Source organism: Mytilus trossulus, chromosome 3, assembly GCF_036588685.1.
Source record: "Mytilus trossulus isolate FHL-02 chromosome 3, PNRI_Mtr1.1.1.hap1, whole genome shotgun sequence".
Classification (NCBI taxonomy): domain Eukaryota; kingdom Metazoa; phylum Mollusca; class Bivalvia; order Mytilida; family Mytilidae; genus Mytilus; species Mytilus trossulus.
In genome coordinates this window covers 16,050,764-16,071,169 of record NC_086375.1, presented here as the reverse complement: position 1 = coordinate 16,071,169, position 20,406 = coordinate 16,050,764, and the positions used below count along the sequence as shown (strand labels likewise).

At 31.5% G+C, this 20,406-nt stretch overlaps 2 protein-coding genes across 3 annotated transcripts in view; one reads left to right on the top strand and one right to left on the bottom strand.

Moving 5' to 3' along the window:
* On the bottom strand, positions 1-4,417 carry LOC134709262 (ADP-ribosylation factor-like protein 2). The gene is made up of 5 exons (XM_063569431.1): positions 4,277-4,417; positions 3,014-3,124; positions 2,279-2,441; positions 1,289-1,369; positions 1-308 (listed from the first exon to the last, which is right to left on the bottom strand). The coding sequence occupies exons 1-5, from the start codon at positions 4,339-4,341 to the stop codon at positions 174-176; spliced, it is 555 nt and encodes a 184-aa protein (XP_063425501.1). The 5' UTR covers positions 4,342-4,417; the 3' UTR covers positions 1-173.
* Positions 4,418-4,572: 155 nt separating this feature from the next.
* LOC134710247 (ribosomal protein S6 kinase delta-1-like) overlaps positions 4,573-20,406 on the top strand; it is a 32,572-nt gene continuing 16,738 nt past the window's right edge. Inside the window, exons 1-10 of one of the 2 annotated variants that reach the window (XM_063570522.1) lie at positions 4,573-4,686; positions 8,317-8,352; positions 9,044-9,161; positions 9,618-9,733; positions 10,643-10,818; positions 13,059-13,303; positions 15,110-15,133; positions 17,387-17,448; positions 18,535-18,976; positions 19,606-19,727. In XM_063570522.1, coding sequence (XP_063426592.1) covers positions 4,573-4,686; positions 8,317-8,352; positions 9,044-9,161; positions 9,618-9,733; positions 10,643-10,818; positions 13,059-13,303; positions 15,110-15,133; positions 17,387-17,448; positions 18,535-18,976; positions 19,606-19,727 — 1,455 coding nt within the window. The remainder of the gene's footprint in view (positions 4,687-8,316; positions 8,353-9,043; positions 9,162-9,617; positions 9,734-10,642; positions 10,819-13,058; positions 13,304-15,109; positions 15,134-17,386; positions 17,449-18,534; positions 18,977-19,605; positions 19,728-20,406) is intronic. The other variant, XM_063570523.1, reaches the window with a different exon arrangement.

Genomic DNA, 20,406 nt, shown 5'->3' with positions numbered 1-20,406 from the left:
TTTGTGTACAATAATTTATCAATTTATTTAGAAATGGACATATCTTTGGAATTCCTGCATCCGGCCAACTTCAGTACAGTTAAAGTACTTCTCATTAAATACTGTTGGTCTACAACATATATCATCCATCTATCACAGATAAGCTTATTTCATCAGATCTATAAATAGTTTTTTCAGTCCATGGTGAATATTCTTGAAGCTATATCATCTATCACCCAGTCTATACCCTTGAGTAAATTTTCCCCCGTCACAGCACTACAGTCTTGTATTAACCAGTGATGCGTCTTTATTTCATCTAATTCCATTGCCTATAATAATTAAATGGATTTTTAATATATTGCCAAATTTCAACTTTCATACATCAATCAATATCAACAAATCAACTTTTTGCATAAAATTATTCCATACTGAAGGCAAATGACTTCATATTTATACATTGTACTTCAAATGTGCAAATTGAGGACAAAACTATAATATCAATGTTAATCTTTCAATATATTACTTAAATTGGTAAAAATTTAACAAATGTGATTCCATAACATTATTGTTCCTATTATGTGTTTACAGACTGTATTCTTCTTATAACTTCAGTCCTATTTTTACTACTAAAGGAAGAGACCGATTTCATTGAGCCCAAACTCCTTTGAAACCATACAAAGTCAGAAATATTTGTGATATGACATATAAATGTAGTGTTTGAACTTCCTAAATTTGTCTTTGAACAAATTTTTTTTCCACAGAAAACGCCAATGTTTGAGAAAATATTAAAATTTGGAGGTAGTTATTGATCTGTGTCTTATGGGCTTTTAGCATGCTCAGTAGACATACTGTATACAAATTTAAAACTCTTTCTTAGAAGACTTATCCAATAGTACCAAGATTTCGTTGGCATCTTCTAGTAGTGATGAGATATAGAAGGTGTAACAAACAGAATGAAATTTAGATTAGTGACACATGATCACTTAACTGTTACTACAATCACAAAAAATTCTGTACTAAGTAAAATATAGTGTATGCTCTCGATAAATTATTATACACAATAAAAGCTTAAAAAATGAGAACAAATTTTCTTCTAAATTGTGACAAGGGAGATAATCAAAACTGGTCTATTAAGTGAATATTTTCAGAATACTTTTCTTTCCAGCTTGGCAATAGTGATATTTTTTTCATTATAAATTGAGTATACGGGAAAATTATATATGTTTCATCAAAACATGATCTGAATGAGTTACATTGAACTTTTTTTCTTCACAAAACTATAAAAAGCTTCTTTTAATAAAATGCCTACTTCTCTTATTGATTGTCCTGTAAGAGAACCTGGTAGATCTTGTTTGTTTGCAAATACAAGTAGGGTAGCTCCTGCTAGTCTCTAAAATAGATAAATGCATGAAATATAAATATTCAAAGTATAAACTGTATCAAAAATATCTTATTTAAAATATAATGTGTGATAAACATAATACATTTTCAGCATTATCGATTAAATATTCCTGAATTTTTTTAACTTCTCACAGTTCAGAAATTTTTGAATTCATTTATTATTATGATTGTTGAACAAAGTATCAAAACATACATGACATAGTAAAAAAAAATATTAAAACAATTTTCAAGACTTGATCTTTATATGCCATATGCATAATGGACAGAATTTAAATCTCTTCTATAGTCAGCAAGAATTGATTTAAAGCTTTTTTTTCTGAAGATTTCAAGTTAAGAATAGACGTATTTACACTTGTATGCAAATTTGTCCGCCATTACATAACATCACACAGGTTCCCGTAAACTTTGACTTCATAATTCAAAACATATGACGTCACAACTAAAAAGTGATTGTTGCTTGACGTCAAAAGGTTATTCGGAGGTGATATAGGGTCATTGGTAGTCAAAATACAGCTAAATACCAAAAGTGTAAATACGTTTATGCTACAAGCTAAAAGTTTTGTTCTCAAACTACTGCATAATAAAGTTAATTATCTCTGTTAATTTCAGCTTTTAGACAAGTTAGGCATGTACATGTAGTAAACATTGTTTTACATCAACCGCTTTAATTTGCAAAGCATCTGAAGCAAATCAGGAATATGGCAGTCAATTTTATTTTTGATTTGTTTCAAAATATTTTTTACAAAATTATTCAGTACGTGTGGACTTTGATTGCCCTTCTCTCCAAACCTTTTAATAAATATGTTCACTTCAGTCACAGCCCTAAATATGCTCTGTTTGTCATGTTGTTATTTTAAGTCTGACACTTTCAATGACTTTTATAAATAAAGTATTGTACCTCCTCCACTAGTAAAGCCTGAAGTTCTTGTTTACAGTCATTCATTCTCATTCTATCAGCACTATCTACAACCCAAATCAACCCATCTGTACTCTCAAAATAATTCCTCCAGTAGGATCGTAGAGATTTCTGACCTCCTACATCCCAAATGTTAAGTTTAAACCTAAAGAATATAATATATAGTAGAAGTGTATACAAAAAGTTCAAATTTTGCTTTACATCAAATCTGGTAAATAATAAATGCATATACATTTTTATGTATAAATGAACTAGACCTACTATGGAAATGTTACAGTCAATAACCATTCTCAAACAGTTTCTTAGAATTCATGTCGTAAAATATTCTCTTTTAACATGTAAAATTGTGCATACAAATTCATAAGCATGACAAGCATCACTAACTCTGCCAACTCTGATATTTATCAATATAAATCAATAGCATTGAATAACTCAAACAAGATTACTAAAATTTTAACTCTCTTTTCTTTTAAAATTGAATCTCCTGAAATAGCTGTTTTCTGTTTTCTGATACAAATCTGGTACATGTATTATTTTTTTATAGAAATAAAATTCTAACTTTATTCATACCATACTTGTATCTGCTTATTTATATCATATTTTATCTTATATTTCATAAGACTCATCATGAGAGTCCAGTTTCACTGTTAAAATCCCCAAATCCTAGTATGAAATAATCTGTTACTGTGAATGACATGTATAAAATGATTATCTTACCCTTTATGTTCCAATGTTTTGATATTAAATCCAAGCGTTGGTGAAATTGTATCTATATCTTCACCATTAAATTTCTTAAGAATCGTTGTTTTTCCAGCATTGTCCAATCCCCTACATGATGTTAAGGTTTGATAATCAAAAGATATATTTTAATGTCTGTCTATCAGTTTTGGAACCTTTGCAGTCTAAATACTTGTATCCACATCATTAAGACTCAAATTGAGAGTTATCTCATTGGCAATCATACCACCATAACTCATCTCTTTATTTATACTATATAAAAAGATTCAAAGCCTTTTTAAAAAAGTATCCTTAACAATTATCAAGGGACATGAAAACGAGTAAAGAGGTTTGATTTTATACTACACAAAATGTTTTTTGGGAAATTAAATTCTAAAATTATTAGAGATGGTCACCCTCAGTCGATTATGTTCTTTAAAGAACATTAATTATTTCTTTACTACCCAACAAAGGGATGATTATGAAAGTGCTGGAAACTTTTAATAGAGCAGGGATACAGATGCACCTTTAATCTAGATCTGGAAAATGTGTCCTAAAAGGAGTGCTAAATTATTGAGAAATGATGTATAAAGACATGGGGGGTACCTACATGACTAATAACGGTAAAAAATTTTGCCAATGGACATTATCGGGATTTTTTTGTGCATGACAATAAAATCTGCTCTCTCTTTTTTATGATAAAAAAATCAAATGTTTCTGGCAAATCACATTACCTTTTTTTCATAAATAACGATAACTGTAATTATGTGAGACCTCTGACCAATCGTAATAAGAATATTTTGACAAATCATGGTAAAATTTTATTCAATCTGAATGTGACTCTGACCGTAGCCGAAAACGGCCGTTTGACAACTGACGGCACAGTAAGGTCGAATAATTACCCTGGGCATGGCAGAAATATGATTTGGGAAAGTCTGTGTTTTTTTTTATATATACAAATCACAGTTAAATTTTATTCAATCTGAATGTGACGCTGAGTCCCTAGCCAAAAATGACCATTTGACAACTGACAGCACAGTAAGGTCGAATAATTACCCTGGGCATGGCAGAAATATAATTAGGGCAAGTCTGTATTTTTTCAAATATGCAAAACACAATGGCAATGTCAATGGCAATGTTTTTCTCTTTATGATTTTGTTTTTGTTTTTATACAAATAATTTTGAAATGTGAGATAATCGTATGCTTTTACATATAAAATAGAAGACAAAATGATCAAGTAGCAAGTAAAACATAAAGGATACAACATCAAAAGTCTGACTTCCTTTTCTTTCTGTTTCATTTTCTTTAGAATGGTTAAAAGTCCCATTTTTTATATTTTAATGCTTGAATCTGGTCCCCTAATGAGTCATGGACAGGAATACAGTTGCGCTGAGACTTTTACGACCTATACATTATTTTTGTTTTTTGATAAATGATTCGTCTTTCACTGAATCAGAAAACAGAAATTTATTTATAACATGAAAAATAAGCATATTGATATAAAACAATCCTGTTGAAGAGACTTATCATATCCATTTTACGACATAACACCGCAAGTATGGCATCGAGAATGAAACGACAAACATCTGTACAAGATAAAATATGGAATTTTAATGTTTCTGATCCAACATTACATCCAAATGGCTTTACAATTTATAAAGTTACAATGAGAGTACGTTTGCATTCTTAATTTAACCCCATTACATTCTGTGCCCTATAAAACTTAGCCCACAAGAACAACCCCCAACAGCCCAACGTCACAAAGTTTGTGACAAACCGGGTACAGAAATACAGTCTGCACCAAAAACTTTTTCAACTACTAGTCCGAAGAGCAATATTCTGACATTTTTCTTATTGGTCCAAACAAAGTTTTGCAAAAACTTACTAGTCCGAATGAAATTTTACTAGTCTGGGGCATCGGACTAGTTGCTAACCGTGCAGGAGTCGGTGAACTGATAAAAATTTAGTTGTATATTGTTATTTTTTTGGGGTCAGTATAAACTTACTCAAAATCCTTAATATGAGGCAGGCATAACCTGTGAATGGGGACGAAGTCTGTATGTATTTTTTTTTTAATTCAATCATGTCGATAAAAGAAACCGAAATACCGTACGTAACGTTCCCGATTTTGGTTCTGTTGTTAGGGAATTAGCTGTGACATCGTTTAAGTTATGACGTCATATTCGATGTAAACAAAAGAAACGCTTGTATCAGGTAACATTTTTTTCATATCAAACAATACACCTTATCGCTATTTATCCGCCATTGCTGGATTTCACACAGGTTCCCGTAAAATGTTGACGTCATAAAACAAAATATCTGACGCCACAATGGAAAAGTGATTGTTGTTGACGTCCAAAGTTCAAGCGGCAGGGTCAGCCGGGATTAGCGATAAGGTGTATTATTAAAATTGAATTTGTATTGAGATCCAATCTTATATTTTTCTTGACTAATAAATTATTTTTTTCCAAAGTCTCATGCAAACCAGACCGATATCTGCGCAAAAGTTAACGATTTTGAGTTCATTAGTAGAATGAAAAATTTGGGAAATTTTCCTGTTTTTTTTTTTTTTTTTTTTTTTTTTTATTGATTTTTCTACCGTAAATGGGGACTTCGTCCCCATATTATTCTTATATGCACTGTCACTGCACAGAGGAAGTTTTAACTAGTTGGGATCTCTTTTTCTAAATTATGCTAGTTCTGCTAGGCTTTAGCCTTTTCCAAAAATTGAGAATGGAAATGGGGAATGTGTCAAATGAAGAACAACAACCAGACCATAGATTAAACAACAGTAGAAGGTCACCAACAGGTCTTCAATGCAACGAGAAATTCTCGCACCTGTAGGCATCATGTGATCTGCCCTGGGCATGCTAGGTCGATTCATCCTGATAAGTGATTTTTTTTGGTCCAGATCGGTATTATTTATAATTAATTCTTTCTAAAATTTAGTCATCTGCCACCTGGTGAGCACCAAAAGGTAATTAGTGCATAAATTTTCCGGCAGATATATATTTACAAATTAGTGGAAAATCATATGCTTCTTTATGATGTGTAATTCTTTACAAAATCATCTTTTGTCTCCATCAGGACTTGAACCTTTGACCGTAGTAGTAAAAGGCAGGGTATAAGTGAGCTAAAGAACTACTTAATAGATGGATAACTTTTACTCAGGAAAGCAATCCTGTCACACTTCTCCTAACCTCTGAGAGTCATCATACCATTATGACTCTAACACACATTACCTTGCTAGAATTCCTCTCTAACAACCCTGTGTTTTTTAGTTGGACGCCAATATAACCAGAGAGCATGAATTTCATTACAAAATTGCTTCTATTCACCTGAACTTCAACGTGGGACCTCTGTGTATCATGGCAGCCACTATACTGACTTAGGACAGAAGTACTTTCTTAGATCAACCACTTAGCTTATGATTGACTTAGTACATGTTCATGTATCTACCATATTTATTATGGGAAGCAATCAAGTCATCAATGTTTCAGGAAACTAATATTTCAATGCAAGCAATTACAAAAAGCAGTTAATAGGTATGCTGAAAATTGTTCTTTTAAGCATTCAAACCTTAAACATATTTTTTCAATAAATTTAGATTAAAACAAGAATATGTCCAAAGTACAAAGATGCCCTACTCGCACTATCAATTTCCATGTTCAATGGACAGTGAAATTTGGTAAAAAATCAAATTTGGCAATAAAATTAGAAAGACCACACCATAGGGAACATGTATACTAAGTTTCAAGTTGATTGGAATTCAACTTCATCAAAAACTACCTTGACCAAAAACTTTACCCTGAAACTAACACATTCATTTTCTATAAAATTGAGAAAGGAAATGGTGAATATGTCAAAGCGACAATCACCCGACCATAGAGCAGGCAACAGCCGAAGCCAACCAATGGGTCTTCAATGTAGCGAGAATTCCCGCACCCGTAGGTGTCCTTCAGCTGGCCCCTAAAAATGTGCATAATAGTACAGTGATAATGGACGTCATACTAAACTCCGAATTATACACAAGAAACTTAAATTTAAAATCATACAAGACTAACAAAGGCCGAGGCTCCTGACCTGGGACAGGCGCAAAATTGCGGCGGGGTTAAACATGTTTATGAGATCTCAACCCTCCCCCTATACCTCTAGCCAATGTAGAAAAGTAAAAGAATAACAATACGCACATTAAAATTCAGTTCAAGAGAAGTCAGAGTCCGATGTCAAAAGATGTAACAAAAGAAAATAAATAAAATGACAATAATACATAAATAACAACTAGCAGTTAACTGACATGCCAGCTCCAGACCTCAATTAAACTGATTGAAAGATTATGTCTTCATCATATGAATATCAGGCACAGTCCCTCCCGTTAGGGGTTAAGTATCATACTATCATAAAATATATGAGAAGAACATAACCCGTGTCATGCCAACAACTGTTTTTTTTAGAAATAAATGTGTTTAGTTCCGATGCAAAGACCCTATCAGTGAATCAATATTAAAGCCAAAATATGCAATCTTTAATGACCTGACAACAGTATCGTAACTATATCCCCTTCTAATAAGTCTATTTAAAGGTTTTGTTAGTTTCTGAGGAGAATACTGACATCTTTGTGCTTTATAAAGAATATTTCCATAAAAAAATGGATGTGATATACCTGAACGTATAAGATGTCTGCATGTTGAGTTATATTTACGAATTATTTCCTTATACCGGTGATAAAATTTAGTAAATGTTTTGGTCCTATGTATAGTGGACCATGAAATTGGGGTCAAAAGTCTAATTTGTCTTTAAAATTAGAAAGATCATATCATAAGGAAAATGTGTACTAAGTTACAACTTGATTCAATGGACTGCAGCTTCATCAAAAACTACCTTGACCAAAAACTTTAACCTGAAGCGGGACAGACAGACAAACAAATGGACGAACAAATGAACAGATGCACAGACCAGAAAACATAATGCCCCCTACTATCGTAGGTGGGGCATAAAAATCTTAAAATTTAGGTTATTATACATCTATCATGTATTAGCAGATGTAGTAAGCATACATTGTACATATACATGTAAATGATAGATCGGGTAGGTTTAAATCATGTATAATTTGTTAAGCTTCATTGCTCTTGTATCATCGGCTTTGCCACTGTTTCTATTGATGCACTCCTTTTACCTGCTTAACTCTTTATTCAGCAAGTCACAAAAATTTTTAATGTGTGTAAGTGTTTTGATAACAGTTTTATTTACATCTACATGTAATTAAATAATGTACATGTTTTTTTTTTTTTTATATTTCTAGGTTTTTAGAATGTCTGAATCAGACAAGCTCACAGAGGTTTGTATTAATAACAGTTTAAAATAGAAAATCATATCTTGGAAAAATCAAAGATATACATGTATTATCAATCCAAAACAATAAAGTATACTTTAAATTTTCCTTTCTAATGGTAAAAAGGCTAAACATGCTAAAAGGAAATGAAACCTTTTTAAAGTTTTTTCATGTAATGAATTTGATATTACTGGTACGATGACAAAAAAAAAAATATTGCCTAGAAAAATGTCAAAGGTGTTGCAAAATATTACAAACAGGTTGAAACTTAAGAAACTTTTTAAGGTGTTATTTAACAAATGTACATCATTGTTCATGTAATTAAATTAACTACTGAAGAGAAAACGAGGAACATCAATTTGACTTTATATTTAAACTGATGCAACCCTGTAAAACACCAGGACGAGGACAATACATGTGTATATGATAGAAAAGAAAAGATATATGGGGTGTCAATCTATTAGAAAATAGCAGTATATATATGCACAGCAAAAAAACACAAAAAGCATGGGAACAGTGCTTTTATTGTTGTACTTTATCTCAATGTCACATTGAGACCGTTAACACAGAGTAAAAAATTCTTACCTCACTGCAAGTTTAAGAAGGGCCCCTTCCACCTACGTGAGTGGAAATTATATATGATATGAATATGAATAATTTAGAAAATTATAATTTTAATCATCTTTTGTATTTTCAGATCATCATATGGAAGAGATATAATGACTTTAAAGAATTGTACAAAGGAATGATAAATTTACACAAAGCTTTACACAGAAGGAACCCATTCCCAGTATTTGCTAAACCAAAGTTGTTTGGTATGGTTCTTTTTTTATATTATATACTTAATACTGTAAACTAAATTATTTTCTTGGGAACTCTTAGTACTTTTGATATGATTAATATTTTCTAACAGATTAGCAATAATTCATTCAAATAAGACTTATAGAATATCCAAGTTCTTCATATTCAAGTAATTCGTTTATTCATGAAAATAAGTTGATTAACTATGTATAACTTCCCAAATCAAGAGTAATATTTGAATATGTCTTTAGTTTTCCAAACATGCCTGTTGAAAATATGTCTAAAAATATGCAACAGATTAGTATATTTAATTTATTCAATATGCCTCTTTTAAACTTTCTATTGTTATTTTTTCTGATAAGATGCATTTACAATCTAATGCTATATTTTACCATCAGTACATGATAAAGTAAGTCTATAGAGTTCATTGCCCTATTTAATTGACTGTGTAATTTTTTATGCTTATACAGGAAGGTTTGAAGAGACAGTTATTGAAGAAAGAAGAAAAAGTGCCATAGATCTTTTAGTCTTCATAGGAAGTCAGCCACATTTATATAACTCCAAAATATTTGAAGAGTTTCTTAAGGTTTGTGAAATACTGCAAAAAAGATTTTTCTTGGAACTGAGCAGTCAGAAAGTGTAAATTATATAAATGTGGGGGTTAGCTAGGTTAAGGTCATTTACGAATTAGTGTGTTCATTTAAAAAAAAATATTAGCTTGATAGACCCTTAATTACGTTCTTTAAAATTCTTTATTGCAAGTAATTGAAAACATGATCATGCAGAAGTTAAAATACAGATAGAACTAAACATTTATTCCTTGCTGTTCCTAAGTTTTATCTAACAAATTGAACAATCACAGAATCTTTGTCAGTTTGAATCTGCCATTATCTATATTTATGATTCTGGCTTCTGAAGTACCTCTTGGGTTAAGATGTATTTCAATTGACATAATATAGCATATATGTAATTAAAAGAACAAAAAAAAGTAAAGAGATACCAATGTAAAATTCAAAACTATTAAGAAAAACAACTCTGTGGGTAATAGAATAAGACAACATTCCACAAAATTACACAGATGAGCACAAATTAACCCCCACTTGTGGCCTTGTGTGTTGCTCATGTTAGATAAGTTGCATTCAGTGAAAGATAGATAAGATTTAAGCTACAACATGTTGAATATACCATTTATCATCTGTTACAAAGATATTCTATAAAAATTCAACTAAATCATGAGGTTGTCATTAAAACGTTTAAAGAGATGACTTAAACCACTCATAATGAATAGCTTCCTTGCAAGCACTTATTCTCTATCAACAAAATTCAGACAAAACACAAGTCCTGGAATATGGTTACAATTAGGATATAGGATACAATATTCAGTTAAAATCTTTTTCAAATAATGCAGTTATTGCTACAATGTAGCTGCTCTTTATATGCTCAGTATAAATTCTTGTCATATAAATGAAACCAATTAGTTGTTTCTTTTACATAGGGTGGAAAAGTTAAAGAAGGAGTATCTGGTAAGGTATTAAAACCATCTAAGCTGGACATAATGCAGTCAGTAAATCCACAGAATAATAAAAAGAAAGAGACGGAACCCATACAACCGGTCAAACATCCTCCTGATGACGAAAACAGTAACGGGAACAGTTCACAACAAGAGAATGGGTTAGTGTAGAAAATGTTACACAGCTACATTCATTTAAGGAATGACTTATATTTTTTCTGTCTATGAAGAAATTACATAAAATATGTGATGCACACCGTGGCAGATTATTTAAATGTGTACACCACATTTTTATACGACTGCAAAAATTGAAAATAAAATTCGTCGTAAATTGATAACACGTTTGCGTCGTCGTCGTCTGTGGTGTCCAAATACTTTTAGTTATTGCACTCTAACTTTAGTAAAATTGAAAAGATATCTATGAAATCTAAACACAAGGTTTATGACCACAAAAGGAAGATTGGAATTGGTTTTGGGAGTTTTGGTCCCAACAGTTTAGGAATTAGGGTCCAAAAAAGGGCTCAAATAAGCATTATTCTTGGTTTCTCGCTACATTGAAGACCTGTTGGTGACCTTCTGTTTTTGTTTTTTTATTTGGTCAGGTTGTTGTCTCTTTGACACATTCCCCATTTCCATTCTCAATTTTATGTTTCCATTCACATTGTTGCATTTACTCATGAACCATTCAATCTAAGCTTTTCAAATTTTAATATGTTGATACTGATGACAAAATGGAGGTCAAATTTGATATTGACGATTTTCACTTTCACCATTCATCAGTAATGGTTCTTGTGATATTGCCAGGACACAAATAAATGTTAATAAATCCAGTTTGCTGTCGTTGTGACAGCCTCTTGTTGATTATTGGCCCAGTTTTCAAGTTGGTCCAAATCTGGGTCCAAAATTAAACTTTGTTTGATTTCATCAAAAATTGAATAATTTGGATTCTTTGATATGCCAAATCTAACCGTGTATGTAGATTCTTAATTTTTGGTCCCGTTTTCAAATTGGTCTACATTAAGGTCCAAAGGGTCCATATTAAACTTAGTTTGATTTAACAAAAATTTAATCCTTGGCATTCTTTGATATGCTGAATCTAAAAATGTACCTAGATTTTGGATTATTGGCCCAGTTTTCAAGTTGGCCAAAATCGGGGTCCAAAATTAAACTTTTGTTTGATTTCGTTTGAAATTGAATAATTTGGATTCTTTGATATGCCAAATCTAACTGTGTATGTAGATTCTTAAATGGTGGTCCCATTTTCAAATTGGTCTACATTAAAGTCCAAAGGGTCCAAAATTAAATTAAGATTAATTTTAACAAAAATTGAATTCTTGGGCTTCTTTGATATGCTGAATCTAAACATGTACTTAGATTTTTGATTATGGGCCCAGTTTTCAAGTTGGTCCAAATCAGGATCCAAAATTATCATATTAAGTATTGTGCAATAGCAAGAAATTTTCAATTGCATAGTATTCAGCAATAGCAAGAAATCTTCAATTGCACAGTATTGTGTAATAACAAGAAATTTTCAATTGAACAGTATTGAGCAATAGCAAGAAATCTTTAATTGCACAGTATTGGGCGATGGCAAGTATTTTCAATTGCACAGTATTGCGCAATGGCAAGAGATCTAATTGCACAATATTGTGCAATAGCAAGAAGTTTTCAATATTCTTTGAAAATTTGAGTTATCTTTCTTTGTCCAGAATAGTAGTTGAATCAACTTATCATTGTTTTATACAATGTACAATGTATATTCACTTTTACTACCAACTGATAAATTAAAACAATCTTTACCATTCTGTGATAACAAGCACTTTTTTTACATTTTAATATTTTATGATGTATTTAAAAGAGTAGTTATTGTTAGGGGCCATTAGAAATTTGAATTGAGCTCAGTTTTGGAATAAGGGAAAGGGGGATGTGATTTTTTTTTTTATTAATATTCAACAGCATAGAGAATTGCTCAAAGACAAAACAAAACATTTAAGTTCATTACACCACTTTCTTTCTGTGTCAGACACCTATGCTGTGTCAACTATATAATCACAATCCAAATTTAGAGCTGAATCCAGCTTGAATGTTGTGTCCATACTTGCCCCAACTGTTCAGGGTTCAACCTCTGCGGTCGTATAAAGCTGCCCCCTGTGGAGCATCTGGTTAATGTTATTTTGAATAAACTAAAAAAATATATATATGGCAGTCCTTATAATCTAATTATAACTTTCATTTATAAGGAGTAAATCAATGAAATAATATTCATGACATCACAGTCAAATGACTGAATTATGTCTATGAGCTGATAAACAAACAAAAAAAAGGAAACCAGAAGACTTTTATTTAGATTTTGTTTTGGTATTTCTAAACAATTGTATGATTAACAAATCCCAAATTTCAGTGACACAGATGAAAGTTTAGAAGGAGTATGGAATTTCCCACGAGTTCCTGACAACATCAGTCTGAACTCCTTTGATGATACTGATGATTCAGAGGCTATAGATGCTGAGTCCATCCTAAGTACCTCACTCCCTGAGCTGGACATTACTTCATTTGACCCTTTAAAATCAGATGACCTTGGACCTCCAACTCCAGGGCTGAAGACTAGTAGCAGTTGGCTGTTTGCTGCCATGGATACATGTGCAGGTAAAATATTATTGGTGTTGAATTTTGCTATTTATAATCAATTAAAAATATTTTACTTTACTATAACAGTCTGCATTAAAGTCAATGCATAGGGCTTACTATCTCTTACTTTCTTTTTTTTTATTCCATAATATCAGCTGAAGCTGAAGAACCAAGCAATCCAACAGGAAGTGTTGTATTGATCTATTTGGCAAATGAAGGTCTTGATGACAGATTTTTGAGATAATTTGGTCATCCCTCTGTCCTGCTTCAAGTTAAAGTTTTTAGTCAAGATAGTTTTTGTCGAGCCTGCAACTTTTGTTGCAGAAAGCTAGACATAGGGATAGTGATCCGGCGGCGGCTACAGCGGCGGCGTTAGCTCACTTCTTAAAGGCTATATATTTTAGAAGCTAGAAGACCTGGCTGCTTCATACTTTATATATAGATGCCCCATGTTACGAAGTTTCCGTCAGTCTCATGTCCAATGTCCTTGACCTCATTTTCATGGTTCAGTTACCACTTGAAAAAAAAGTTCAGATTTTTTGTAATGTTTAATTCTCTTTTATACTAAGTAATAGGATAACTATATTTGGTATGTGCGTACCTTGCAAAGTCCTCATGCCCGTCAGACAGTTTTCACTTGACCTCGACCTCATTTCATGGATCAGTGAACAAGGTTAAGTTTAGGTGGTCAAGTCCATATCTCAGATACTATAAGCAATAGGGCTAGTATATTCAGTGTATGGAAGGACTGTAAGGTGTACATGTCCAACTGGCAGGTGTCATCTGACCTTGACTTCATTTTCATGGTTCAGTGGTTATAGTTAAGTTTTTGTGTTTTGGTCTGTTTTTCTTACACTTTATGCAATAGGTCTACTATATTTGTTGTATGGAATACTTGTAAGGTGTACATGTCTTGCGGGCAGATGTCATTTGACCTTGACCTCATTTTCATGGTTCAGTGGTTAAAGTTAAGTTTTTGTGTTTTGGTCTGTTTTTCTTACACTTTATGCAATAGGTCTGCTATATTTGTTGTATGGAATGATTGTAAGGTGTACATGTCTAGCGGGCAGATGTCATTTGACCTAGACCTCATTTTCATAGTTCAGTGGTTATAGTTAAGTTTTTGTGTTTTGGTCTGTTTTTCTTACACTTTATGCAATAGGTCTGCTATATTTGTTGTATGGAATGATTGTAAGGTGTACATGTCTAGCTGGCAGATGTCATTTGACCTTGACCTCATTTTCATAGTTCATTGCACAGTGTTAAGTTTTGTGTTTTGGTCTACTTTTCTTAAATTATAAGTAATAGGTCAACTATAATTAATGTATGGAAGCATTGTTAGCTTTACATGTCTCTCTGGCATGGTTCAACTGACCTTGACCTCATTTTCATGGTTCATTGGTCTTTGTTTAGCTGTATTGGTTAATGTTAAGTTTATGTGACAGTTGTAACAAAGCTTTATACTTAGGACTATCAACATAATATCAATGATTGGTAAAGAAGGCGAGACATTTCAGTGTGTGCACTCTTGTTGATGAAGTTGCACTGTTGGAAGTTCAAATAACTTTAAACTTAGTAAGTAGAGTTTTGCCCTCATTTTCAGGGTCTATTGAACTTTATTTCAGGAGAATTCTTAGACAAATATATTCACTGGATTTAGCAGGCAATATGCTTGTTCCATGGAATACTCATGTAGTGACTTAGCTTCTTAATATAAACCAGCTTTCTGAACGCAGAGATAGAATATCTGAAATTTCTGAATTTCTGAATTTCTGAATTTAGTAAAGCTTGTTGTAGTTTAATTTTCAATTATTCCCTTTCAAGGTACAAGTTTTGAGACCAAAGAAGGTGAGATCTTATAGGTATAACTAAATTGCATTACAGATTTTCCTACTATACACCTCAAAAGTCAAATGTTTTTTAATCAAATTTTCTAGCTTTTAAAACCACCTAAAGGAAGTTTAATATTTTTATAATTTAACATAAATAGTGTAAATTAAACAAGTTTGTTATTAGCTGCTACCATATATTTAGCATCAGTTGTATATATTATACACAGATAAATGATTCAAGATGATTCACACAGATCATACCTGCCAACTTTTCCATATCTAAATTATCTTCTCTGCGGATTTTAACCACAAAGCCTTATAAGGGTATGAAATGCATCGCTTTTTCACACATGCTTCATAAGTGTTTTTAGTTTAAAAGTCTACCATTTTGAATTGAAAATATATATGCTTAAATGTCAATATAACTTCTGTATATGCCTGTTATGAGTTGGTTTGTTTAAATTTATACTGTGGATCAGTTTATTTTCTTTGATACCAATTTTTAGTGGATTTAGCAAATCTTCTATTTTTGGACATTTGATTTCTGGCTTTGCGCAAGTCTGCAAACATTCCTATAGAAAATTTGTAATTCATTGAACATTTAGATTTGTGGTTTGACTGTACCAACCTAATCCATGAAAACACTGGTATCCCATGAATAGAAATGAATCCACAGTAAATGTAGAAAGTTGGCAGGTCTGATGTTTTTTATTCTGTGGAAATCCCTATGATAACCAGACTATCCTTTCAGTTTACTAACAAAACCATGTGACATCATAACATATTAATGCACATCATTCAAAAACACCATTGAAAGTTAAATACCTTATAAAGATTAAACTGTTTTTACAGACACTTATTTCTCTTAATCATGTTGATGAGATCAATAGAATCCATCTTGTTTTGTTAACACTCTATGGCCTACACTTCATATCAGATTTTATGAAGTTTTTTATCAGCCTAGTGGCCAAAACACATCTACAATTCTTGTTTATTTCTTATTTAATTGATAACAACTTGTTCTTTGAGCAATGTCATGAAAATTAAAAAAAAGTTTTAATGTTTTGGGAATGACAGATTTTCTTTAGAGCTAGTTAATAAGGAGCTTTTTGGTGACAGTGTGTTAACCTATTATAGTTCTTTGATCATACAACATATATATTTTATATTGACAGATGACAATAAAACCTCATATTTATCATGAGGACATTGGCAACAGTTGTCTTATTTGAATTTCCAGTAGTCTTTTTTAACATGGTGTATCTATCTGTGTCACATGTTCCTGCTTTTCATGTTCTAGAACAGGAATACTAACTTTCCCTTTTATTCAATAACATCATTTCAATAGATGTGAAGTTATATCCTTGCCTTTCCTAGTCTTAGACTACTAACATGTCCTTAAAACATTTCAACATAGTTTTGGGATCACTTTAGCTTTAAAGAACAATAATACAGGTATTTATTACATTGGTTGCAATGAATTACATTGATCTCCCAGTTAAATAAAAACTGATAATTTCACATGTGAAATAAATGTGGTTACGTTGAACGTCTTGACAACGGCGGATCAAAACAAATTGTGAATGCGTAGAAAAAAGATATAGTTCCTTACATGTTTTACATTCATTTCTTAAAAAAAAACAATTTGCCAATGTAATGAAAAGAATAACTAATAAAAGAATTTAAGTATTGAAGAAATATTCAATTCGTGACCGAACAACACTGATATTTAACTCATGCGCTACTTGCATTTGTGAATTAGTGTGTTGTTCAGTCACACTTTAAATATTTTTCTCTATTTGAATTCTTTGATTAGTTATTCAATAAATACTATATGAATACATTTATAATTCCTATTCTGATTAATTCTTTCAAGGGAGAATTATTGTAGTATATAGATTAATTGGATTTGCAAAAAAATGTTTATGATGCAAAACTAGGTTTTAATTAAATTGACTACACAAAGACATGTTTATTCAGTCTAAAAAAGGTCTGAGAATTGTTATTATGTACCTTCTATTTTGTTTTAAGTCAATTTTTTTTTAGAGGATTTATACATATCCAAAGGCATTCATGGAATATACCAAATCTGTATTTGTGGACATTTTTATAGCAAACTTTACTTGGAATAAAACCAATCATGATGATGGTATATTTTAAACTTTTTTTTAAAATTAGATAACTTATTTGTTCTTTGCATCTTTGATAGGAGACAGGTGATATATGTTGTTAGTGGGACCAAAATAAAACAATGTTGTGTTTATTACAGGTATAGATGAGACAGAAGAATATAGTAAAGTACCTTTACAACAAGATGATGAAGATGATCAGGTAAGGGAGGTGTGTAGTGCATAAAGACCCCCCTCCTTAAAAAGGTGTTGATTGAACAGATAACCAGGCTTTGTTTCTAGAGAGATTTTATTCAAGTTGTGTAAAGATAGACATAATATTGAAATGAATGTATGTGAGACAGCAACTCAACAGTACTTTGGATTTTTTTTTATAAAGGACATCTAGAGCTCAATGTTCTGACTCCAATATTAGAAAGCATTTCATACAATATGTCAAGCCATATTTTATTATCATTTTAAAGTAAGAACTGATTGTTTAATGATTTTAATTTTTCGACCAACTGTTATAACTCATTCATAAAATAAATAAATAAAGAAGATCAGCGAAATAACAAAAACTACAAAGATAATAAACAAAAAAAACCTCATCAGCTCTTGACTTTGTAATGTCAGTATATTAGTCAGATAAAACAGTGCTAAGTAATGATAAATTATAGCATATATATTATATGTTATTCAGGTCTCAGACAGGGTATATACTGTGAAATTCCCAGCTTAGAGTTTATATGCCCTAATATGTTTGGCATACGTGAAGGATTTTCTAATTTGCCGTGATCATAATTTTATCCTGTATGTAATAATTTATATTAACACTTTCAACATTAAATTTAAGTATTTTAAAAAGTGTAAATTGCGTGTTTTTGTATCAAAAATGTATTATTGACTGAAGCACGTCATTATTTTCCCTATGTGAACCCCTGACAATTTGATAGCTTTTGACTACGTCACATAGTAACCGGTGTTATGATGACGTTTTTTAGGTTCTCATTGGGGATACAAACGTCGTATATACCCTGGCAGTTTCCTGAATATACACTGACATCTCTGTGTTTTTATCCAATCACAAACCTCGACACAATTGTAATCTGTAATATAAAACAATGTTACTGAAAGCTAGCATGAGCTAAGAACATTGGTAGTCTGGCTCTTATAAATAAATGATAAATGGACACACTTGTTACAGTCAACTTTACACTTTTACACTGAAAGTAGTAATTGCAGGAGAGACACATTATTCTATGGAGTCCTTTACAAATTTTAATTTATAACTATGTTAAATTTTCAGCCTCCTAGTTTGAACTTGGACAGGTCAGATTTTACCCAATCATTGCCTGACCCTTCATCAGAACTTGATACCTACACCAATACATCCACAGAGCCAGATCTCAGTGATTTTGACCCATTAAAGCCGAGAACTTTGTCGTCTGTTGAATGTGGTAAAGGTGACCTTGAACTTTCCTGGCACAGTAGAACCTCCTCATCTTCTAGTCGAACATCAAGTGTAACATCATCTCCACGACATGGATCAAAACGGAGCCCCTCCCATCGATTTAGATCAGGAACCAATGAAAGTGTATCAACAATGGATCTTGGTGGAAAGGAGGATTATATTTATTGTGCTGCTGATCAGATATGCTTGGCACAGGAATGTGAAGCCAGTTCTAAGTTTGAGCTGGCGTTTTCATATTACAAGAGTGGTGTTGGAATACTTCTCCAGGGTGTACAAAGTAAGAATTTTGATATAAAAGCATGAAGATGTGAGGATTTTTCCTGTTGTTTTTTTTCTTTCAAGATAATCCTCTTTTTCCATCTTTTTATTGCAGATGGAAAAAAAACCCAACATTTTACAAAATTCAGAAATAAACTTAGAATTAGCAACAGCAAATCAACAAAAATATAAATGAAAAAAAACACTTAATCCAATACTTATATATAATTTTGAGAACTGTAAATTCAGAAGTTTTATTCAAATTATTGCAAGGTTTTTATCAATGCAAATAATGTGAATGCGTGAGTATCACAATGATAAAATTACATTCTGATAACTCGAATATAGACCTGTATGCATATTTTAATTTTTGAAAAATGGCAGTAATAATGCACACAACAATTTATGAATTTACAGTATGGACCCATTTTGGATTGATATTTTGTAGTTTACTTAACACCTGGATACAACATCCTTCATAAGTAATTCATTAAGTTGTGGATTCCAAAATTTTAATTACCTGTTAAGTAAGAAATGCTGTTGAAAAATGATTTCAAAAGGATGATATTTGTCCTCAAAAAATATTTTGAAAGTTGTTTTATGTACAATATGTATGTTAAGTTGTGATTTTGAATTTGTAATTTACAGCTGATAAGAATAAAGCAAGAAGAGATGCTGTCCGCAGGAAGACAGCACAATATTTAATGAAAGCAGAAGATTTGTACAATAGACATCTAGCTAATGATACAGTAGATGAAAAGCGATGGTTGGTAAGTGCAGATAACTTGGAATTTTCATAATCACAGAAAAAAGGACCCAGTACTTTTTTTATGTTTTTTTCTTTTCTTTTTTAAACAAAAGAAAGTTTATTTTTCGTTTATAAAAACAATGACCCTTTGGATGATTTCTTTTCTAATGAGGATCGATTTAAGTATAGCAAGCTATGTCCGATATATGCTTTCAAAATGGTCATATATTTCGGACAATTGTATAATGTCTGGTAAAAGTCCGGCTGGGCAAAGCATGAAAGGGTCATCTACCTTTTATTTTTCAAGGCTTTTTCGGTCATTTTAAAATAATTCATGATCTTTTTGACCCAACTTTTTGCCTTTAACATCCAATCATTTCCAGTCATAAAAGAGACATAATGATTAATTACTATCAAAACAACCCAATACTTTAATTCAATCGTTTTCTTATTTTGATCAGGGCTAATGAGTTGTTTGACAGCTGAAATAATGGTGTCATTCTGGTTTGCCCACTTTTAATTACATGTATATGTAAACATAGAGGGAATTGTTGTTTTAACAATTATAGTTTATTTCTGAATTATAGTCATATTTTTTGCCTATTATTTTACCTGTACATTTTTAAAAGAATATTATATTTTGCTATTAAATCAAGGAAAATGTGCAAAACTTTCTAAGATTTTATATTACTTTGACAGGA